The sequence below is a fragment of the Centrocercus urophasianus genome, unplaced genomic scaffold (assembly GCF_019232065.1).
Source record: "Centrocercus urophasianus isolate 14NV4802_14NV808 unplaced genomic scaffold, USGS_Curo_1.0 seq_33, whole genome shotgun sequence".
Taxonomy (NCBI): domain Eukaryota; kingdom Metazoa; phylum Chordata; class Aves; order Galliformes; family Phasianidae; genus Centrocercus; species Centrocercus urophasianus.
In genome coordinates, this window is record NW_024884900.1 from 2,669,756 (window position 1) to 2,691,482 (window position 21,727).

Sequence of the window (21,727 nt, forward strand, 5' to 3'; positions counted from 1 at the left end):
CCTGTGGCCACTTCCAGGCTGTCACAAAGAGCCCAGAGGTATGGCCTCATATCTTGGAAACACAGTCATCCTCATGACCACATCTGCTTGTAGGTGGTGCTGTGCTTGGGGCATTGGCCCCACCAGGTCCCCCAGCTTACCTGGCCAGCTCCAGAATCCCAGAGAGCTGCAGCCACAGGGTCAGGGCACGGGGACAGAGCGTGCAGCAGCACATTGGAAACACCCGAAATAAAGTGCTGCTCCCAACCTGACCGGAGCTTCGCTGGGGTTTCAGAGCGGTGGATCAGGTCCCAGGGATCAGATGGACACTGGGAGCACCGGCACCTGCAAGAGACAACTCAGAAAGGTGTTACAGCATGTGCAGGATGGAGCAGCCGCCCTGCCACCCATAGGGACTGCTCCACAGCACACCCTCAGCCTGCACTCCCCCTGCTGAAGCACAAGCTGCTCCCCAGGTGGTGGGATACTGCTCTGTGAGCACGGCCTTCATGTGCTGAAGGGGTTTTGGTGCCAGCACTGATGGCACAGCAAGGAGTGCGGATGGACTATTTCTGAGTTAAATGCACCACGTGCTCCACAGCCAACTTCCGCTGCCATCAGCCTTTAAGAATTTGCACACAGTACAGGAGGAGATGGACGCAGCAACCCAGAACAACAGCTTTAGTACTTGAAAATTTTATTTTCTCAAATGAGCACCGACACATATTGTAAATATGACAAACAATACGGCTCCCTCTAATACTGAAGAACTATATACAATGTACAAATACATGAAAAGGTGGAAACCAATTACTTGAAAACAAACAATCGCATTTATTACTGAAGCAAATGACCTGAAAGAATACGACAAAAAATAAAATAAGATCAAAGAAATAAAAGTATACACAATTTGTAAACACGAGAGCATCAATAGACAGGCTGGTATTGGAAACACTGTCCTTTAGTTTTGTCAGCGGGGAAAGCATTCCCATTTCCTTACAAGAACAAAACAAAGGATAAATACAGTTCATAGCTACAAGAACAGCTTCTTTGTGATTGTACCACACACAGTGCCATTCTGCTTGCATTAAATACGTCCATTTCTTTTTCGAATTCACTATGATTTCTTTTTTTCCCCCTCTTTTAAACAGGATTCTTCAGCCTCTATGTGTAACATCATTGTTTCTGAGTGCTCGGCCCCCAAGGCCTGGCCCTGCTGGGAGCTCCTTCCCACCGAGCAGAGCAGAGCAGAGCAGAGCACACCTCCCGCCCAGCACAGTGCACACTCACACACCAGGCAGGAAAATGCACACAGAGAAAATCCTCACCACGAGAACAACAAGTTCTACCTGTAGGTTTTCTGTTTTTTTTTTTTTCCCTGTCTGTCTTTAAATGATGTGTGCCAGCATCAGAGGATCAGGGAGCGTGCAGCAGCAGTTCAGTGCTGGAAACAGCTCCTTGCTCAGCAATGCAGCCCAGCTGTGCAGGCTGTTGGTCCACTTTGGGATCAAACAGAGACCCAACGAGATAAAAACAGAAAGAGGGGAGCGGGGAGGGGGGCACAGGGACAGAAGGGAAAACAAAGAAACGAACTCTGCTGCCTGAGAGGTAAACTTGCACTCTAGTTCATTATGTAGCAGCCTGGTTTAAAAACGAAGAAAAACAAAACAAAACAAAAAGAAACTCGGGATCTGTGTCCAAAGACTTCCTTCAGTTTAAAAACAGCTCCTTACGAACCTCCAAGTGGTGATGCTGAGCTCACAGCTGATCTGTGCTCCTGCACCCGGAGCCATATGCATCCCTGCCCAGCACTGCATGGGCAGCCCCCACATCCCCCCCAGCCCTCAAATCCCCCAAACCCCTCATCCCCAGCATGGGCTGCCCAGCAGAACAACATCCATGCATGTGTTTGTTTCCCTCTCAAAGTATTTCCCAACCAATGCAGAAGGGAAGGGGATCATTTATAAACAATGAGAAAAGTGCTCGCAGGGAGGAGCTCTGAGAAAACGGCACCAAATATATTATTATTATTATTTTTAAATTAAATATTATTTACAAAAGTATACTTCACAAGATAACATGATTATTATTATTTTTTTTTCTTCCTGCTTTGTATATATTACCATCTGGGTATTTATTACAGGGAGAGGGATCTCACAGCAGATAATCCACCCGAGCACAACCAATTTGGAACTCGGCGAAGGCTGAGCTTTGGGGCAGCGTGAGGTGATGGAAGCACAGCTCACAGGGCTGAGGCTGCCCCACATTACAGCCCATGCTTCCCCAGGGGGCATTTCTGTGGGCCACCCATGGCCCCAGCACAGGGTGCAGTCTTTGGTTAAGCTGAGCACGCTGCTTTCCACGCCACAGGGCAGCCTGTGGTGACTGTGCACAGTGTGGGCTCCCATGGGCACACACTCATGTTTTCCTATCGGGACATGAGGCCACATTCTGGGCAACGTAAATCTGTGGATGCTGACGAGACAAAGCCAATTAAAACCAGATTAAGATCTTGCCATTTTCAGGCTCGGACTGGTTGCCATTAAAAGCCTAACCCCAGGGAACGGTTAAAAACAGCCTGATTGACGAACATCATCCTTTCCTGTCCCAAATATAAGGATAAAAGCATTTGTATCTGGTATCTTATCTATAGGTGATACCAACTTAAAACCATGAACTCACGCACGGTAATTTTCTCAACCTCATATTAACAATTTTGGGTTATCCCTTACTTCTCCTCCCAGGTACAAACAGATCCCTTCAAGGGCTGTGTATGTGGGAGACCAGGAGCTCTTTGAAGAATGCATACTACTTCCCACTAGGCAAAACCCAATCAATTGTCACAGATCAACAACCAAAGGACAGGACAAGAGGACCAGGCCAGTGCCAGTGCCAACAAGCTGGGGGGTACTGCAGAGCTCGTGATTTTTTCTGGGTTTTTACCGCTTAAGGCAATGTGGATGATGGAAGCAGAGACAATCAGAAATGAAAGCTGAAGCAACCGCTACACAACCACAACAGAAAGGGTAAAGGCAGAAGCTATCTCCGAACAGGCTAGCCACAAAATGAGCCAATTCCACCCATTCCAGCAGCCTACAGCTCACCTTCCCCTGCCAGGTGTAACAACGCGCTGTCACAAAATAGTGGTTCAAGAGAAAAGCAGCTTTTGCTTCGACAGGCCAGCAGGCCGGGGCTTCGGTCCAACACGTAAAGCCCACCCCAACCCATGAGCAGCATCTCTGCTCACATCTCCTTCATGAACAGCAAATGATTTCGTTGCCAGCCCCTCCACTCTGGTCCCCAGCTCACGGGATCTCGGGGTGGGGACAAGCAACAAGAGATTACAGCTCCAAAGCTTCGGTTTCATAAGGAGCTACAAACCCCTGCACAATACTCTTTCTTTCTGGATTAAGAAAGATTTCCCCCCAGTGGATTAACCTACTTGAAAGAATTCCACAAACAACAAGAAAATTCACTCAGAGAGATAACACTAATTCGGTTCAACAGTCTTTGAGCCGTGCACCAGACAGTGGCTGGACTGCTGCAGAGCAAACTTCACATTGTCTTCTACGCCTAACGCAGCTCCCTGCTCGCACACGGTGCTCCTTCCCACCCATCACCTCGGGAAGGTCCACACTCATCGGTCTGAAAAACTTCACAGCAAAGGACTTATCCTTTGCAGTTACAATAACCACATCCACCTCTCCCACTTAGACTCCAGAGCACAATTTCGGGGTAGAGGGAAGATACTTTAGTTTCCTTTTTCCTTCTTGTCTCCCCTGTGCCTCCAACAGGCTTCAGGGAGTGGAAAAAGGGGGGGAAGGTTTGGGGGATACCTCATGGCCTGAAATATCCACCTGTGCAATACTGCTAAACTGCCAGCTTCCTCTGCTCCCCCTTATCTCCCCTCTCACAACATTTCTCTGAAAGGCTCCAAAAGCAGAGCTGATGGCTGGGGCGTGGGACTGAAAGATATTCTAACAGCACTTTCCTACTTGTACTCGTGAAGGCTTGGTTAAAAAAAACCCCAAGGACACCTAGAGGAGTACAGGAAGTCAAAGGGTACCCTACGTTACTGAGTTTGTCCCCATCCTCTCCGACATAATTTCCTCTTTCTTACTTAGCACCTGCCTTCGTTTTTTTTTCCTGCTGTATCTTCTAAGCTCCAGCTCCAGCCTCCTTGTGCCTTAAGTGGTTTTCTCCTTCTCTCTGAAGGGCTCAAGTGTCAGGATTTGGTTTCTCCAGCTGTGAGGATGCTCTCACAGCTGTGCTCTGTTGGGACGTTTGGCCTACCTCCCCTGAAACAGAGAGAAAAAGGAGAGGCAGGGAATCTCTCCAGCCTTCAGGTTTCCCCTACCTCCCCTAGACAACAAGTTCATAAACAGCAAACAAAACACAGATCTGCGACTTGCAGGAAGAACTGGTTACGTCTTGTGCTCAGCCAGCTTAGACTGAAGCTCCACCAGTGGAGCAGCAGTTTTATGCTTCGGAGAGAATGCAGCCGTGAGGTATTTTTCTGTCCATTTAGACAAGCAGACAGTTTCAAGCCTTGGTTAACCAGGACTTAAAGGAGAAGTGCAGTTTTACTCCCAATGACCTCCCTCTGGGCCCACTCCCCACCCCCTATCACGTTCTCCTGCCCAAAACTCAGGTCTTCCTCCTGCACCGAGACCTGCTGATAAAATGCCACCACAGAGCCAACTTCAGTTCGTACGTAAGCATTCGTCAACATGGAATGGCTGTCGGGCATTCGGTGCATTCTCTTAGCCAACGCCAGAACAGAGAGAGAAGCAGCCAGGGTCAACTCACAAACAGATACAAAGCAAAGAGACAGAGAGACAGAAATTTAGAGGCCAGTCACCAATAAAGATGGAGAAGGGTGTGAAGATGCTCCCAGATTGCAGAGCCTCTAAATGCATGGAACCAAGCGTTCAGTCACTCTCTCACTCTTGGATACAATGTTCGGTTGGATGGCATTCTCTTACACACTGGTAGGGCTGGGCTCCCTCCGTTCAATCCCAGCCATTATCCTTGATCATGTGAGCTAGTTCAATGATGTATTTGCCTTCTTTATACTTCTGGCTGCTTTCAAAAGCGTGTTCCTAAAAGGAGAAGAAAGAATGCAATCAGTATATCTGAAGGTATGGTCACACTGACAGAACCTGGAATGCTGGTCTGGGTCCCAGCCTGGCAAGGAGATGTGTCTGCTGGGTAGGACAGTCAAACTGCAGGAGCTCCTGAGGGCGTTCTGCAAAAATTACATTTGGAATGATCTTAAACCTGACTCTAGTCGTCTTCATAGGCCGAAAAGGCACAACCAGCCCCTTGTGAGCATGCAGCTTTAGGCAGGCTACTGGCAACTGCTCCTTGAACTATGCCTTAGAAATGATCACTGATGAAATCTGACCCTCTCTGGAGCATTCTGAGGGTTTATTAACATTAGGAATCCAGAGCTACTCTGGGGAAATTTGCTGCAAAGGCATTGCCACTGGGAGTGAGCTGGGCTGTGGTCAGCTTCACTTGGAAATGGAGCTGAGGGGAAGCACCCATTCTACACAGAGGTAGGACGAATGAAGCATAGGATCTCTAAGCAGGACAGACTCCACTTATGCATTCTGGCTGCATTCTCAAAGGCAGTTCAGCTCCAGCTCAGGCTCACTGTTTGCACGCACACCTGTATCATGCATCTGAGAGGACGTAATTCTGTTGCTGGAGAGACCTGAGCTTACTGCTGCGTTTATGGAATTCTGGATTGTGTTTTACAATAAACTCAATTTCTGCACTTAGCGTCCTTCTCCATTTGTGAGATCCACGCTGTGTTTCTGCACAGATTCCCACCCCATCAATTTTCGATGCTTTGCTTTTTATAGCCTTTTGACTGACTTTAAAGAATATTTCTGTCCAGAGGCCGCAGATGCAATAGATGCTTTGTTCAGAGTGGTCAAAATGTTCTGACAAACAAGAATACCGCGTGCCTCCTGGAGCAGAAATTAGAACGTAGCATAAGCCTTTATTTGAAGGTAATTGAATTTATGGAGCGCGAGAGACAGCAAACAGATCAACTCATGTTCAATAGCATTTCTAGTGGGAGGGACACAGGATTAGCAATATGTGGATCCCTCTGTTATTCTGAGATGGTCTGGAAAAACAGACAACGTGAACCACAAAGCCTGACTGAATTTTACATCAAGTGCCACTGAGGTTTGGTTGGGGGTCCCAACCAAAACCAAACCCACACCAGAAATCCTTAGAAAGATGAAACATCGGCCACAAAGAGCTCATGATCTGAAAGGAGAGAATAAACAAAGGACAGGAGGGAAAATGGAAACGCAGAAAGGAAAAACAACGTGGCTACAGACCAAAATCCACATTTCTGGTTCCTGAGTCGATGTTCTTCCCACCAGACCACGTTCTACCACACAAACCTTCAGCAAGAGCTGCAGCAAAGACATCCACAGGAAAAACAAATGATGCTGATACTCACATACTTCCAGCCCAGTGTGGTTTTGCAGTTTTCACAGTAAATGTCTGCAACCGCATGTAATCCTGTTAATAACACCCGCTCCTCTGCAGGGCCACAACCCACATTAACTCTAGAGAAAATGGAGAGAAGCTCCCTGTTAGTGCATCTTCCCACAGCAAGACACTGCTGCGAAGCTGAGAACTGCAGTGCTTGAAAGCACAAGCAGGAAATTCAGAATACTGAGTACCATGGCTGTTCCTGAAAGAAGTCTCATGCAGTTCCAGAACAGAATGAAAAGGTAAAATAGAATCTTTATTTAACTCAACATTCTAACAAGTTTTGAGCAGAAGATTCATAACATTCTAGTACGTTGCACTCATGATGCACTTGAAAAAGACTGCTGTTTCCAAATTGCCAGAATGGTACTTCTACTTTCCCAAGTGGGAATTTGGGAAATGCAACTGAAATAAGCAGTTCTGACAGACATCCCAGCAGTAGTCTGACCAAAACTACTTTCAGTTATTGGGTAACTTACAGTTAACTTCTATGCCAGCTCTAAAAAGAAGTTTGCACTTGGTTATTCCGTATTCTCTGCATTTACAAAGCCCTGACTCTCTGTCCGACTTCCCTCTCTGGGAAGAGATGAGTCACCTCTCAGCTCTGATTTCTCAAACTGATGATGAAAAAGAACACCTTTTCCTAGCTGCTTATCTGAAACTTGAACGTAAAATCAAACATGAATCAGTGCTATTTCCTGCCTTCCTCCAACTGTTTTTCAGCAGGCTCATAAGTCTTGGGCAGAGGTTTTCTTACAAGAAAACTTTTCTGTACTAGTTAGGAGAGTTTTCTTAAATGCATCATAAAAACATGCAAAGGTGACATGCATGAAGTTCTACTCACACTGAATTGAAGAGGTATGCTCGTCCTTGGCTTCCTTGAAAGGACTGAAAGGCAAGAAAACAAAATTCAGCCTGGGTTGGTTGGCAGAAATAAGGCTAAACTACGAACTACTCCCAACACCTTAATTAATGACCACAGATGGTCAGTACTGCCCATTACCAAGGCCTGAGTGGTGCCTCCAGGTGGAAGAGGCACAGCATCAGGCAACAAGCACGGATAAAGAGAGGCCCTGTCCTGAAAGGCTGCAGCTGCCTCGGGCTCCTCTGCCCACACAACATCTTGCTGGCAGCCTCACCTGCTTTATCACCTGCTATCTCCAGCATCTACGTGCCGTGAGAGCCTATTTCCAAGAGCTCAGCTGTTCTCTTGCTCATGGGCACGTGCCAAACTGAACCAAGCGTAGAAGCTCTGTGCAAGACGCTGAGCACGTCTGCTCTCGTGCTATCTGGGCACATCCCCTGTGCCCCACATCTCCCAGGGCCTTGCTGCAAAACCAGGGAGTCCTGCAGAGCTGCCACGTGGTTGGGAGCCAGCAGGCTGCTCTGCTGTCCCATCATGCTGCCCAGAGCCTCGCAGGCAGCAGCAGCTCACACACAGCAAATGCTACCTGCAATGTGAACGCGGTCTGACAAGCACGTGCTGAATTAAACATTTGGTGCTTATGAGCAAGAGCACAGGTGCTGTCTGAACACAAGTTACCTGAGGAGATACCTCAGGGAACGCACGCATCAAGGGCTGAGGAGCTGGGAGAGCTGAAGAGAAGCTTTTCAGGATTATTTAACTCTTTGACCAGGAACCTTGGGCTATGTAATGGTTTTCCTAAACCTCAGCTTCTACAGATGGAGCTCTTTTCCAACCTGAGTGATTCTCTGCATGACCACAGGTGGCCTCATGAAGAAGCAAAGTGAGAGCCGCTTTAGGAGCAGTTAGCCCCATCCACACCACCAGCACTCACAGCTCCTGCCTTGACCAGCTTGAGAGATCAAAATTCACTGAATGAGCAATTTAAAACCACCCTGACAAGGAACAAGCCAGTGCCAAGAAAGAAGAGTCCTTGAGGAGAAGCTGCTCTTCAGCTGAGTCTGGAGCCCCATGTTATTACCTCCTAGGGCACAGGAGAGGCACTCGCATGCAGAAGGAATGGATGCCTGGGGCACGAGGATATCTCTTTCACTCAGATAAAAGCAGTGCCTTGAGGAATGCCTCTTTTCTTGGGAAGGAATTAAATAGGACACATGGCTCAAGTATGTTTGTGTAATTGCATTTGTTAGAGGAGCTTCTTTTAATCTTTCTGCAGCCCTCAAGCCCCTTATTGTTGCTATCAGCTGACTGATACCCGCACACCAAGCAGGGCTGGCCTGGTAACTCTGAGGTGCAGGCAGCATTGGCTCAGCACCTGGGTGGGAAATGGGAACAGCACGAAGCCCACTGCCCCCTCCCAGGGCAGGAGACAGAGGCCAGACCCACATAACACACCAACTTGCTGCCCTGAACAGCAGGGCCCTGGCAGCCCTCGGGCTGTGGATGGGTATGGGATGAAACAGAAGGTCCCCCAGGAACATGTGTGTCATCAAAGCAGAATGAAAGCAGATGAAGCCTGCTAGCCATCCAGCTCTTCCAGTAAATACTTTTCCATAAACACCAAAGAGAATAAGTTTGCCAATAGAAACAACCATGGGAGAAAAGTTTTTATTGGTACAGAAATAGGATTTTCCATTACTGCTGTGCAAATGCCTGTCTTTAATAAACAACAAAACTATACCCACTGGCTCTGTGCCTGGGGCTCCCTGGGCACTCCCACAGGACAGTGGCATCCCCAGAGATGCTTTTCCTTACAGCTCAGCCAGGGCTTTAGTGTATCTGAGGTGGTCACCACGAAGAAGTCCCACAAATAACCTTCTGCCCAAGCAGGACCTCTCTGTGCCACCACGCAGCTCTCAGTGCTGCTGCCTGTCCTGATATCCACCCATCAGCTAGTCAAGGCCTTGGCAAATCACATAAAAAGAAGTGAGGAAGGTCTGGCAGCCACCTCAAAGTCACTAATGCGTTTGCTGTCCGCAAGAGCAAGCTGTCAGTATCTTTATAAAGGCACACAGACAGGTTTTACCTGGGTGTTGCAACCTCAGCATTTTCTGGAGAAGTCCCTTCTCTGCTGGGGCTCCAGAAAAAATGGCACATGCTATAATGGGCATTACAAAACCAGATGTCCTGATTTACCCAATCAGATGTCCTTTTCTTTGTAGTGACTTGTCTGTTTTAAATACACACAGAAAAAGAACTCTGTAACACGCTTGGTGTTTGCTGCACAGTGAGGTCAGCAGTAAGATCTACATTCTGTGCTGTATGTTCTCTCTGTGTAGATTTTCCAGGCATACATTCAAAAGCGTATCTCACACATGCATATAAATCCAGACTTCAGATTCTCTAAAGGAACAGCTCCTGGCACCACTTTCCAGCTGAAAGAAACGGAAAGGATTTTTGGTTGTTGTTTCCTGCTGAAAACCCAAGCACATATTTTTCTCTGCACCGCTAACACTGAATGTCTGGCTGGAAACACATCTGTGTATATGCCAGTATCAAAGTACTCCCTCTCTGTCCTCCATGAGCCCTCTAAAAAACAAAACAAGCTTTTGTGATGTGCAGCACACAACAGCTTACTCCTCCTGATTGCTCACATCCCAAACCCTTTGCTGTTCCAGTCAGCAAAGAGGCACCCAAGAACCGCAGGGCTGAGCACCCAGGTGGGAACACCTCCCAGGCTGAGCTGCCTCTTGTTCCAGCAAGAGCTCCATGTGAAGATGCCTTTGGCAGCTGCTGTGGTTTAAGAAGTACCTATCATTCAATCTATAGAACCTCATTACAGCCCCTCAGCCACGTTGATTCCAAACAAGATCTGTGAAATCCTTATTTTTAAAAAACAAATACTTCTTTTGTGCACGCAGGGATTTAAATATCCTTTTCTTTCTCAGCTTACAGGACAATAACACAAACTGATAAATAATCACAGTACAGAGGCAGAGGAAAATCACTCTGTGTAGGGAGTTCTTAATCTAAATTTGCTGGCAGAGACTCACAGTGCAGAATGAGAGCTCCGGCAAGAAGCAGACTGCAAGGCAGGAGCTGGGGCTTCACAGCAGATCGGATCTGCTGCAGAAGCAAGCATAGTGTGGATGCAGCATCTAAAGTGGGAGCTCTTTGTGGCAGGCACATGCTGCTTGCCACAGCGGAGACAGACTGAGCTTGCAGGATCCAGAGCTGAATCCATACATATTCAATACCCACGACCTTGGGAGCTGTCATTTCAGTTCAGTCCATTTGCTATATTCTGACCTCAAGTGGAAGTGCTGACTGCACCGCTCTGTTTGCACTGTCTGTGGTTCCTTGGCAAGACGCTCAAGTCCTTCCAAGCCTTCCTCAGTACAGCTACAGCCCTTGGAAACCCTGGCCAACATGAGAAGGGCTGCGCCCCTCCACCATCAGCTCTGCACTCGCACCTTCCTGTCCCTGGTGACCACTGGAGACAGCAGGGGATTTGCAGGTTCAATCAGCACAGCCAGGGAACAGCATAGATACTGAATGTGCCCACACCTACACACCCTGTCCCTCAGTAGCTACAGCTTCCCATTCACCATACATGAAGCCCACTCAGCGAACAGAGGACAGGATTAACATCCCAAGTCTTCGAGACAGCTTTGACAATAGGCTGAACACAAAAAATGCTGTCTGGAATCATCTGGAAAACCAGGAAGCAGCTGCCAGGACTGAATGGCTCCATACTGCTGCCTGCTCTCTGCAGGCTGAAGAGAGCGCTGCCCCTTACCTATGTCCAGCTGGCGGTCCTTTAGCAAACCAATAAAACAAAAATGAAAAGGCTACGGGTCCCAGGGAGGGAAGAAGGAACAGAACCTGCCCCTGCAAGCTACCCCTGGGAGAGCTGCAAACAGTTCTCACTGCAAGCACACAGACAGGACTGGAGCCCACAGCCTGCCTGCACCTCCAGGCACGTTCAGGCTCTGAACGCCTTAGGACGACATTTCAGCTAACAAAAAAACACAGCCTGCAAGGGGAGCACAGCCCAAGTGCAACGGCCATCCGACTGGAGTGAGTTTGCTACAAAGCTGTGCCCTCTGACACAGGCTCCCCATGCCCAAAAAGAATGCGTGGAAACTCAAGGGAGCCCCATTACACCGAGAAAGCTGCAGTTCTTACACTCAGCAATTCCAGTTCACTGTCTCTGGCACTAAACCCCAACTCTACTCAGCTGCTGTCCCACCCAACAACCAAAGTCACACTGAAAGCTCTGCTTGAATGGCACCTCTCAAGCCCTATTAATTATGGCAAAAATGAATGGATTAAAAAAAAAAAAAAAGCTTGCTATGTGTTTACAGCAACCAGTACGCCTAGTAACAGCACTAGGTATAGGATGGCTCTAACAGGAGATTACTCATGAGTCACTGTGCAGTGGAAAGAAACTGGAAATGGAATAAGGAAGAGGTGCTGCAGCTCTGGGGGAGCATGAGCTCAGTGAGCCAACCCTCACACCCACCAGGCTGTGCAGGGTTCATTCACTGCAGCCAGCTTTCCCCACAAGGGACAGCCAATGATCTGCTTTAACTGAGATTCAATTTCGCTCTGCTGATGCTGGATACGGACCCAGGTCAAGGGAACTGCTTATGTTCTTCCACCTGGTGCACAGCCGTGCCCCTGCCCTGCTCCAGCTGTACTCCTGACTTCTCATTGAGCTTCAACACCAATTAAAGCCCTAAGTCAATATGGAATTAGCGGACCAAACTCATCTCTGAAGTAAATTCAATTAATTTGGCATGGTCTTATTCCCTAGCAGCCTATGCTGCTGTAGCACAGTGAATAACTGCTCTGTGCTTCACCCTAAAAGCAGCAGCTTGCTACTGCCTGCATCTCAGGCTACACAGGCTGTGGGAAGGGAAGGGAGCTGCAGCTCAGAGATGGATGATGTCACTGTGATGGTTCTTCATGCTGACAGGAGATGTTATCAGCTCCTACCCTGCCAACAGCAGCGCTCACTGAAGCCCTTCGTTCTCTCTGCAACCACGAGCATTCTTTAATTTTTTTTGAGATGCTTTCACCTTTTCAGGTTTCTAGGAGATAAAACTAAGAAAAACCAGCATTGTTCACAAGACTCCCCAAAGTGCTGGGAACCGTGTGCTCTGCAGCGTGCCACTGAGACTGCCCATTATCAGCAGTGCGGAGAGATTTCCCTGCTTTGCAGTAATGAAAAATCAGTATTTGAGACAAGTGAGCATTCTTTTTGTTTTTCTTTTTCCCTATGGTACAGATTTCCAATACCTATTTAAACCATCACACTGCTAAGCTAAAGCCAAAGTTCTGTAAAGCATCTCAACATTCAGAAACTATATGCAAACAGCTCTGCCCCATTCTCCCTCCATTGGGCTCACCTCATTGCCCCAGAAGTTCTGACACAACCCAAAGTCCCATCAAGTTATCACGAGCCCTATGCATTTCAGCCATCCTCCAGCAAGCCCTGAGATTCTATATTCTGCTTTTATTTTTGTGTTTCTAGCCCACAGACTTCAAAAGGGAAATCACAAAATGTGAATGCTAAAGGCACAAACAACAGAATACAAGTAAAATTATACCAAATTTATTAGGTCTATATGACTTCATAGTATTTTGGGGCTTCTCCTGCCATCTCTGGTGGCCTCAGGTTGCTGCTGGTGCACTTCAAAACTTGACTTTGGAATGAAAAATGATGGGAATACAGAGAGAATAAAGCAGACAATCTTTACTTCCACATCTAGGGAGGCACACAAAATCAGAGCAGCTCCATGAGACAAAGAAGGGGTTTCTCTGAGCTGAGAAGAGGGTGATGGATGTGGAAGAAGCTATGCATGCACCCATGGGAGCATGGAGTGACTGCTGCCCACATTCCTGTACAACTCCCCTATGTCAAAAGAAAATCCCCAGCACTTCAGCCACCAACAACATCCACCCAATGCAACCCTTTACAGTTTGGTGCAGAAGACAGCAGCGCTTTATTACTTACTGTGCAAAAATCTACAGGGTGAGAACAAAGCCCAGCAGTTTCTTCCTGGATACAGAATGATGAAAAAATGTGTGTGTTCCTGTGAATCTACAAGTGCTACAGCAGCAGTGTGTTTTTCTTTCCCCTCATTTTTATGTGGGGCTGCTTTCCTGTAGGGTGATGGTGGCTCAAAGCATCCAACAAAGAAACTATTTGGAAAAGGAGTGGCAGGGAAGGGGTAGCGCCCTTTCTTTCCACATTAATTATTGCTACTACATGGGCTTTAGAGATAAACACAAGACAGAACTGGAATAGAAGATGGAAACTGCTAATGCAACAGATATTTAATTAGCAGCATAATAGCAGCTATCCATAGATCAGCAGAACACCGTATTCCACTAATGCAGCCACTGAGCTCACAACAGCACCAGGGCTGACACAGAGAGCAGATCTGCTTCTCAGCAAAACCAGTGTGTCCACAGCAGTTCCCCGGATAACAAATGGGAACTCTCTTTTATTTATGCTCAGGTCATCAATTTTAAGGCAGAGGAAGCAGCAGGTGAAAGGAGACTTATTTCCATAAGGAAAGTGACTGATGAGGAAATCCATTTTTATCCTCCCTGACAAGGATTTCTAAACCATTTTGAATTACTACCTTTTTTTTTTTTTTTTTTTTTCTTTTTTGGAACAGAACGAAATACTTTAAAAATCACACAGCAATTAATTGCTGTATAAACACAATTACACAAGGAGGCACGATTTTCCTTGGGCTCTCTCTGTTCAGCAGCCACATCCTGCTCCATCAGAGACCTGATCCTGACCGCCTTCCACTCCCATTAAGACCAGCTGGAATGGAGGAAGCACAGTGACTCGCAGGCTAAGCCCCAGAGGAAGAAATTACACAGAACAAAAATCTAATTTAGGTAGCTGCACTATGGAACAGGTACTACAAATACTCATTACGCCGCTCAGATTTCATATTCTGACTTCTTCCAGCAAAGGGCACTTTTGTTTGTTTATTCTCCCTCTCCCTTTCAAACACAAGCTTTCCAAAGCTGCCAAGACACACTCCTGTCCCCAAGCTTCAACTGAGGCCAGCAGGCTCCAGTCTGTCCCTAACAGCACCCTGCCTGCAGGAGCTCTGCCCAGCCAGGGCTGTCTCCTGGGCAGCACATGGAGGGAAGAGGTGCCCATTTTATTTTAAGCTGCATGGAAACCTATTTCAAAGTTTATAGCAGTCAAACAGGAAGCAGAAAGCAAAACAAAACCAAGACCCACTCGTCAATTCTTCCAGAACTGCCTTGCTGCTCATCACTTACAGCTTGAATTCTAGTAACATTTGCAGCTGGGAACAAAGCTCCAAATAATATCTAAAATACAATTCATTAGGGAACAGAAGCAGAAAAGCAGGATGGAAGAGCCCTTGGACAGCTGCAAGAAATGTGTGCAAAATGGATAAACCTGGTGGATAAGGAGCTAACAGCAGAATAAATGAACAGAAGCTTACTGTGCAGAGCTGAGCCAGTAAGACTAATGCAATTATGAAATGCATACACTGTGAAGACATTATTGCTGTATGCTGTTCAGTCTGAGGTTGGAACAATGAGACCAGCCCTGTTTCCATTTATAAAATGATGTTGAAATGTAGAAAAGAACCACAAGAATGATAAAGAACTGGAAAAAATAATATCTCATTGTGACAGAAAAAGTTGCATCTGTTTAGCCCATCAAAACAGTGATCAAAAGTGACCCGGGTCACTGCGTACCAGCAGCTTTTACATTGAGAAATAGTAGGCAGTATCTATCTATTTTTTAACAATGAAAGGAATGGTCAGTGACTAGAAGCACAAGCCAGACAAGTCTAAATCTGATGTCTCCAATTTATAATAGTAAGGATGATTAACCACTGGAATAAATGACCAAGGAGAGCAGTGAATTTTCTCTTGAAGTCTTCAAATCAAGACTAAATGCTTCTTCAGGACGACATGCTGCAATCATGATGAAACCCACTGGCCTGTGCTAGACATGATAGTCCCTCCTGACCCTAAGAGTTCATCAGCGCCGAGCTGGGAGCTGAAGTTCATATTTGGGAAGAAACAAGACCTACTTTTAAAGGAAGAAGGACACAGTGGGACGAAAAATGGCAAGAACTTTATCCCAAAAAGGGAACGCACACTTGTCCCCACATTAGAAATGCAGGATTTTCCTCTTGACTAGCTTTGGAACCCTTTTTCTATCAGATAAAAGTTTTGAAATACACACATCACCTTTTTAGGGTTATTCTTCAGCTTGCGTGCGTGCTCTCCCTCCCCCCCAGGAGGTAACTTCATGTCTTCAAGGTGAGCTGACAAACAAATGCTGACCTGGCAGCACTGCTACATAAGAAGCCAGGCTCTAGGAATGTCACACACTGCCTTCCTCTGTGCCCAGAGGCGAAAGACAAAAGGAAAGCCCAACAATTGCCACTTACCACAGAGCCACACACAACACCTATACAAGGTGCAGGGGAATGCTTTGAAGCAGCTAAATTCATACATGACTTATTTGAAAGCTACCACCAAAGTCTCACATCCTTTAAGATCCCACAGTTGTAACACAGAGCAAAGCTTTCAATATGCCATCAGGATCACTGAGACTACTGTACCAGCAAGCTCAGCAGCCTGCTTGCCAGGCATGTACAGCGTGCAGGGATGCATAATGATTGGGAGCGAGGTTTGCTTGAGAACCACATAACTCCTGTCTCAAAAGACAGCAAAGAGCTTGTAAGTGTATTCTACAGCCAAACCCAACCCAGCTGAGGAAGTCAAGCACACACAAGTGTTGGGTTTTTTTCCTAAATTCTCTGTGCTGGCATTGCCACAGCCTTTTGTGTTGAAGGATTTCGCATTCATGTTCAGTATGGGTCCCAAGCAGACATCAAAGGAAAACATTAAACTTCTTAGGCAAGCCTTAGGCCAACTTCAGAGGATACATCACTGCATAATATTCAGCATTTGGATCAAGTAATGCATGGAAAAAGAAACTGCAAGACGCCCACAAGACATTCCCTACATACTTCCATAATCAGGGACATTTCTGCCGGATTACTGTTCACATGGCAAACAAAAAAAAAGAAGTCAGCAACCAAGACACCAATGTGGCTTTATTCGGCCCTTCTGCTCATTCCCATCCTTCTCTACCAGACACCAGATCCATATGAGCTCCTACAGAAAAAAACTGACAGTTTGAAAGGCACAGAGCAGATAGAAACCAGCACTGCATCTGCTGGTCTGAAAAAAAAAAAAAGAGAGGAAATGCTCTTTACACTGTTGAATGTCTATTGTGTTAGCTGCTCCCCAAGTCACACTAAGAAGTCTTCTTAAGAAGACTTCTCAAGAGAAGCCCCTCCATCCCCTTCCCACAGGGGCTATGCCATCGCTGACTACAGAACACTTCTTTCTTAAAGGTTCCAAAATCCATGGGATGTTGTGCCTGAGAAAGAGAAATGTAACAAGTACTTTGACTTGGTTTTTTTTTTGGCAACTGGAAATAAGAAGCACTGAAATATACTTTTTAACTACAGTTGCCTGGCACGATATTCAGTTTTTACAGTAAAGCCAAAGGGGATTAGGACATACTGTACTAATTCACAAGAGCAGACAGTACCTGCTCCAGAGCTTTATCTTCTAAGCAGACTGGAGAAAACAGCAGCATTTCAATGATATGGTAGGGAAAAGAGGAACAAAGACATTCAGTGACTTACACAGCATCACACAGGAACTTGTTGCAGGCCTAGATTATGTTCCCAGAGTCTCAGCCCACTCAGGCATTGGAAAAAGCAATGAAATAAGAGTATGCACTATGCTTGGCACTCATTCCTAAATCATCCATTGCTATGAGGGAAAAAGAACCTCCACTCACGTTAATGCAAGGCACTGAAGGAATATCTAAATGAGAACTAGTTATTCACTCCACCCATCTATCTGATCACCTTCTATTTCCGAAGTCTGTAAAACCTTTCTTGGCCAGACGACCCAGCCCACAATTGGGATCTCATTACAAATCAGACATACTAAACCACTTTCTCCCTTTGGCTGCAGAAGATGAAAGGCCAAGTGCACGGGCAACATTTTAGTAACAGGCTTCACGTAACAGCTTCAGATTTTCTTAAAAGCTTCAGCATCGATTATTTTCTTTAAATAGCAATGGGTTATTGAGAAACCTTCCATCCATTTTAATGCACAAGGTTTTCCTGAAGAAGGAAAGAAAGCAAAAATCAGTCCTGCAAAGGCATTGTTGTTTTGAAGAGTTTCTGATGTCCAGCCCTAGCAAAACACTGAAGCCAAAGTTTAGCACTGGTGCTGAAGGACTAAGAGGAGAAACACAGGGATGAAAGGGAAATAAAGTATGGATTGACCCAGAACAATAGGGGGATTCAGCTCCAGCTAGAGCTTCAGCCAGCAGCATGAGCCCAAAAGGAGCTGAAGGCTCACAGCACGCGTAGCAGCACAGCTCTCATGTGGTCTCTGTACAACTTGGAGCAAAATGAATATAGGAATTAATTTATGTGAACAAAAACACCGACACCCTGCTGTTACATAAAAGCCTGCTTTCTGGGGAGGGCTTCCAAAGATGGGCCATTTGGGCTGTTCTGAATCAAACGACACTCAGGTTCAAGATGGGTGCACTGCAGCCTGAGAAAGACTGGTTTGAAATAATCTCCTGATCCTTTTTCAGTCCTCACAGCACTTGTTCCTTCCTTCAGTTTGTTAGATTTTCATATGGAAAATGAGTGTGGAAATTCCACCTCCTGGTTCTCAGATGCTAATATAAGTCTGTGATGAAAGCACTGCAGAAGGCCTCGGGGAGATGTTTAAATCCTAACTCAAACAGATAAAAAGATGACTATTTAAGTTTGCCTGGGAAAGTCTCTGCACATATTGGAAACCCCTTGAGGCAGGGACTGCCCTTCTGTTCTCAGTTTAATGGTCTGTTGTACAAATTACGATTGCACAATTATTTTTATAAAGTTTCCAATTACACTAAGAATGTATCTTACTGAGGTTTATAACTGTGAGAAATAAAACCTAAAACCCCAAAGCCTTTGGACTGAAGCTGCACGACCCACTAATATTCCATCAGCAGTGCTCTCTCCCAACTCTACTACAAGGTTACACCCCAATCCACAATGAGCAGACACAAGCATCCCAGCACAATGTAGCTAACACTGCCATAATTCAACACACAGCTTTATTTCGTGTTTTCCAATCTTTTCTTCAGCATTCACATTTTAGCAATCAGCATTCCTGGGCAGATCCTGCACGCCTTGATGGCTGGAAGCTCAAATTCCAAGCAGGGTGCAGTGGTATTGCCCTGTTGGAAGCTACTTACCTGTAAAGCTGGCTGCACTGCACACAGGAACATAGGGGCACAGACGTAGAACAAGGAGGAGAAAGAAGTGTCAACGATAAAACCAACGGGCATGCATTGCTATGTGTTCTCCCTCACTCAGCACCAGGCATGTTGGAAAGAACAAAGCACAAATTCTACTGCTTCATTTTACAAATATCAGAACCGAGCACAGGAGCAAGGGCCTGAAGGCACCCAGCTGGTCTGAGAGGCAGGATGCGCTTCATGCCCACACCTGGGCACACACTGCTAACTCTGCTGTTGACATTAACATTTCAAAATCTTTTTCTGTTGTGGAAATGTACAACCTCCTGCTCTTTAAAACCTGGAGGCTTTATAGCCCTCCTCTGCTGAGAGCCGCTGCCCCTGTACCAGAACAAGAGCAGCCCCCAGGAGGCCCAGAATGACTCAGATGCGATAGCCTTAGAGGAGGTTTGTCTACAGAAGCTGAAAACAAACAAACAAAACAACTGTAACAGTCTGCAATCAGCGTAATTCATAGCAGAATGTTGAAATTCAACTGCTAGGCACACAGATAAAACTTCACAGAGGTGCAGACCAACCCAAAAAGGCAACAACCAAGAGAAAAAGGGAAGAGGCAGCCTCCAATGGAAGACGATACATCTGAGCAGCTAACATAAAGAATCCGAGAGGATCTTTCCAGCTGTGCAACCAATGCCCTTGATGCAAGGTGACACATTCTTATCTTTGCTGTGCAAACAGGAAGGGGGAAGCATGACACCCTTTCCACTAGGCAGAGCAATAGTGATTGTGATCTGTGCCTTGTGATCCTGCCCTCTCTTAAGGCTGCTCCAGAAGTTATACTCGTTTAAGCTGCACACATACACACAGCTCGAGTGCAATTTCCTCTCATCTCAGCTAATAAATCTTACAGCGCGTCTGCTTTTTTCTGAACACATATTTTATGAGCTGAATAAACTTTATGGAAGAGTTGATTGCCAAGGCAGCCAAAAGCTGGAAATCTGATGCTTGACCACAGCCAGGCACAGCAGGCTCCAAGAAAGTTTAGCAGCAGCTTTTGCACCTCAGCTTCTCTAACTGGCCTGCTTCCCCTGCAAAGACCCCTAACTTATTGGCTCTGAATGCTTTTCATTCAGCTTATCCTCAAGACTCTTTCCTTTGTGACTGAGAGATCATAAGAGAGAAAGCATCCTTCCAGCCTTACCAGCACAGAGCACAGCCCAGCGTCCATCCCTTGCATTTTCTCTACAGATTTTTTAGTTCAGAGGCTGTCAAAATGATGTGGATTTGAACAACAACTCAACAGTCTTCGTAAAGACATCTAACATTTCAGTAGAAGCATCAGCAAATCTTCTCTCAAGTAAGGGCTTTAGGGAAGTTGCTTGGAACAGATCAATATTTAACAGAGAAAACACTTCCAGGCACTTCTACAGCTCTTGATCATGCAACAACCCTTTGGCAATGCTGACAAGCATGTACACAAACAAGTACTGGGAAGGCAACTTGCAGTCCTAGCCATCAGTTAATGCAGTTTTACAGCCGGAAATGAGAGGGAGAAGGCAACATCACGGGAAGAAACAGACCCCCCAGGAAGCACTCTAAGGGCCCCCATTTTGGAAACCCATCCCCTGCAGCTATTTTCCAAGCGACTTAAAAGAAAAACAGCAGCTTACATACAGATCCTATAGTCTCAGAGCCCATTTTCTGAGCAGAAACTGCAGTGCTATTGAAGGCCAGGCCTTCACCTGTACACAGACTGATCTGCAGCACGAGCAAACGCACCGCACCCGCAGGGTGAGGTCACGTACGTACCTTGGAAATGAGTTCATCGTGGTTAGCAAGATGAGCCCTGCAGTGAATGCAGCTGTAGGTCCTGTGGCACGAAGGCAGATATGCCTGGAAAGTCTTGGACCTTGTCATCTTCACCATTGGAGCCACCGAGCGCTGCGTGAACTCCGGGGTAGCCCAGGAGGCACTGCCGCAGGATGGGTCACACGGGAAACACCGGAAGACACAGGTAAAGGCCGTGGTTTGGCAGGGGATGGGTGTGGGGCAGGCTCCACACGCTGGTGACAGCTTCAGAGGAAGAGATTCAGGTCTTGGGAACGGAAGGCCTCACAAAGACCTACGTTTAAAACAGAGCAGAGATGGAACACTCAGCACAGGTGTCTAAACGAGCTACAGTGGTCTCCTGGCCAAGAGTCTGATGGCAAGCACAGAGGAGTGAGCAGCCAGGGAGAGGTGAGCTGTCTGCAGGTCAGACTGACATGCATTCATGCCTGCTGGCTGCCTGCCCTCACATTTTCCCGCTGCTGCTATCTACCATCTTCCTATCACTCAAGCTCTCACCATCTCTGTTCATTCTTCCAACACTTAATGGATTTGGAAAGAACTACAGGCATACAAAGATGCTAAAAAGCTCACTTTCATCAAGTCTCATCTCCCAGACACCTCAGGGAACAGCACACACCCAGGCCCAGCGCTGCAGAAGCCCAGGGAGCAGCCAGACTCCAGCAGCTCCTGAGAAAGCCGGGCCTGGCGCAGTGCAATGCAGCACTCCGGGCTGCAGGAAGGCTGGGAGCTGAGCTTCCTCTGCCACCAGCAAGTGCACGACTCACCAGACCAGTTCTGCCCTCCCATCTGCTCCAACTTCCACATGGGAAATAGAGGATTACTTCACCATGCTCATCTTTGTAGCTTGCTGTGAGCTCTGAAGGCAGGAGCTACTCCACCAACTGCACTCTAGTGTTTTTTTTTTTTTACCCTCAGAATATCTGACAGCAGCCAAAGTGAGGATCAGCCTCCAAGCCTACCCCTGATAACAGGGGACACAGCTACAAATCCTATTCAGGATGCAAACACCCATTTACTTCCAACATTACCCGATACAACCTGCTAGGCAGCTCAAGCCTGGGCTGTTTTGCTGGCAGAAATCACTTTTTCAGATCCTGCCTGCACAAACCTTACCAGGTAACAAATGCTTCTCTAAGGAT

At 46.6% G+C, this 21,727-nt stretch overlaps 1 protein-coding gene across 1 annotated transcript; it reads right to left on the reverse strand.

The window, feature by feature from the left end:
* Window positions 1-659: 659 nt before the first annotated feature.
* Window positions 660-20,833, reverse strand: YPEL2 (yippee like 2). The gene is made up of 4 exons (XM_042829963.1): window positions 20,547-20,833; window positions 7,343-7,386; window positions 6,464-6,572; window positions 660-5,081 (listed from the first exon to the last, which is right to left on the reverse strand). The coding sequence occupies exons 1-4, from the start codon at window positions 20,661-20,663 to the stop codon at window positions 4,992-4,994; spliced, it is 360 nt and encodes a 119-aa protein (XP_042685897.1). The 5' UTR covers window positions 20,664-20,833; the 3' UTR covers window positions 660-4,991.
* Window positions 20,834-21,727: the final 894 nt, after the last annotated feature.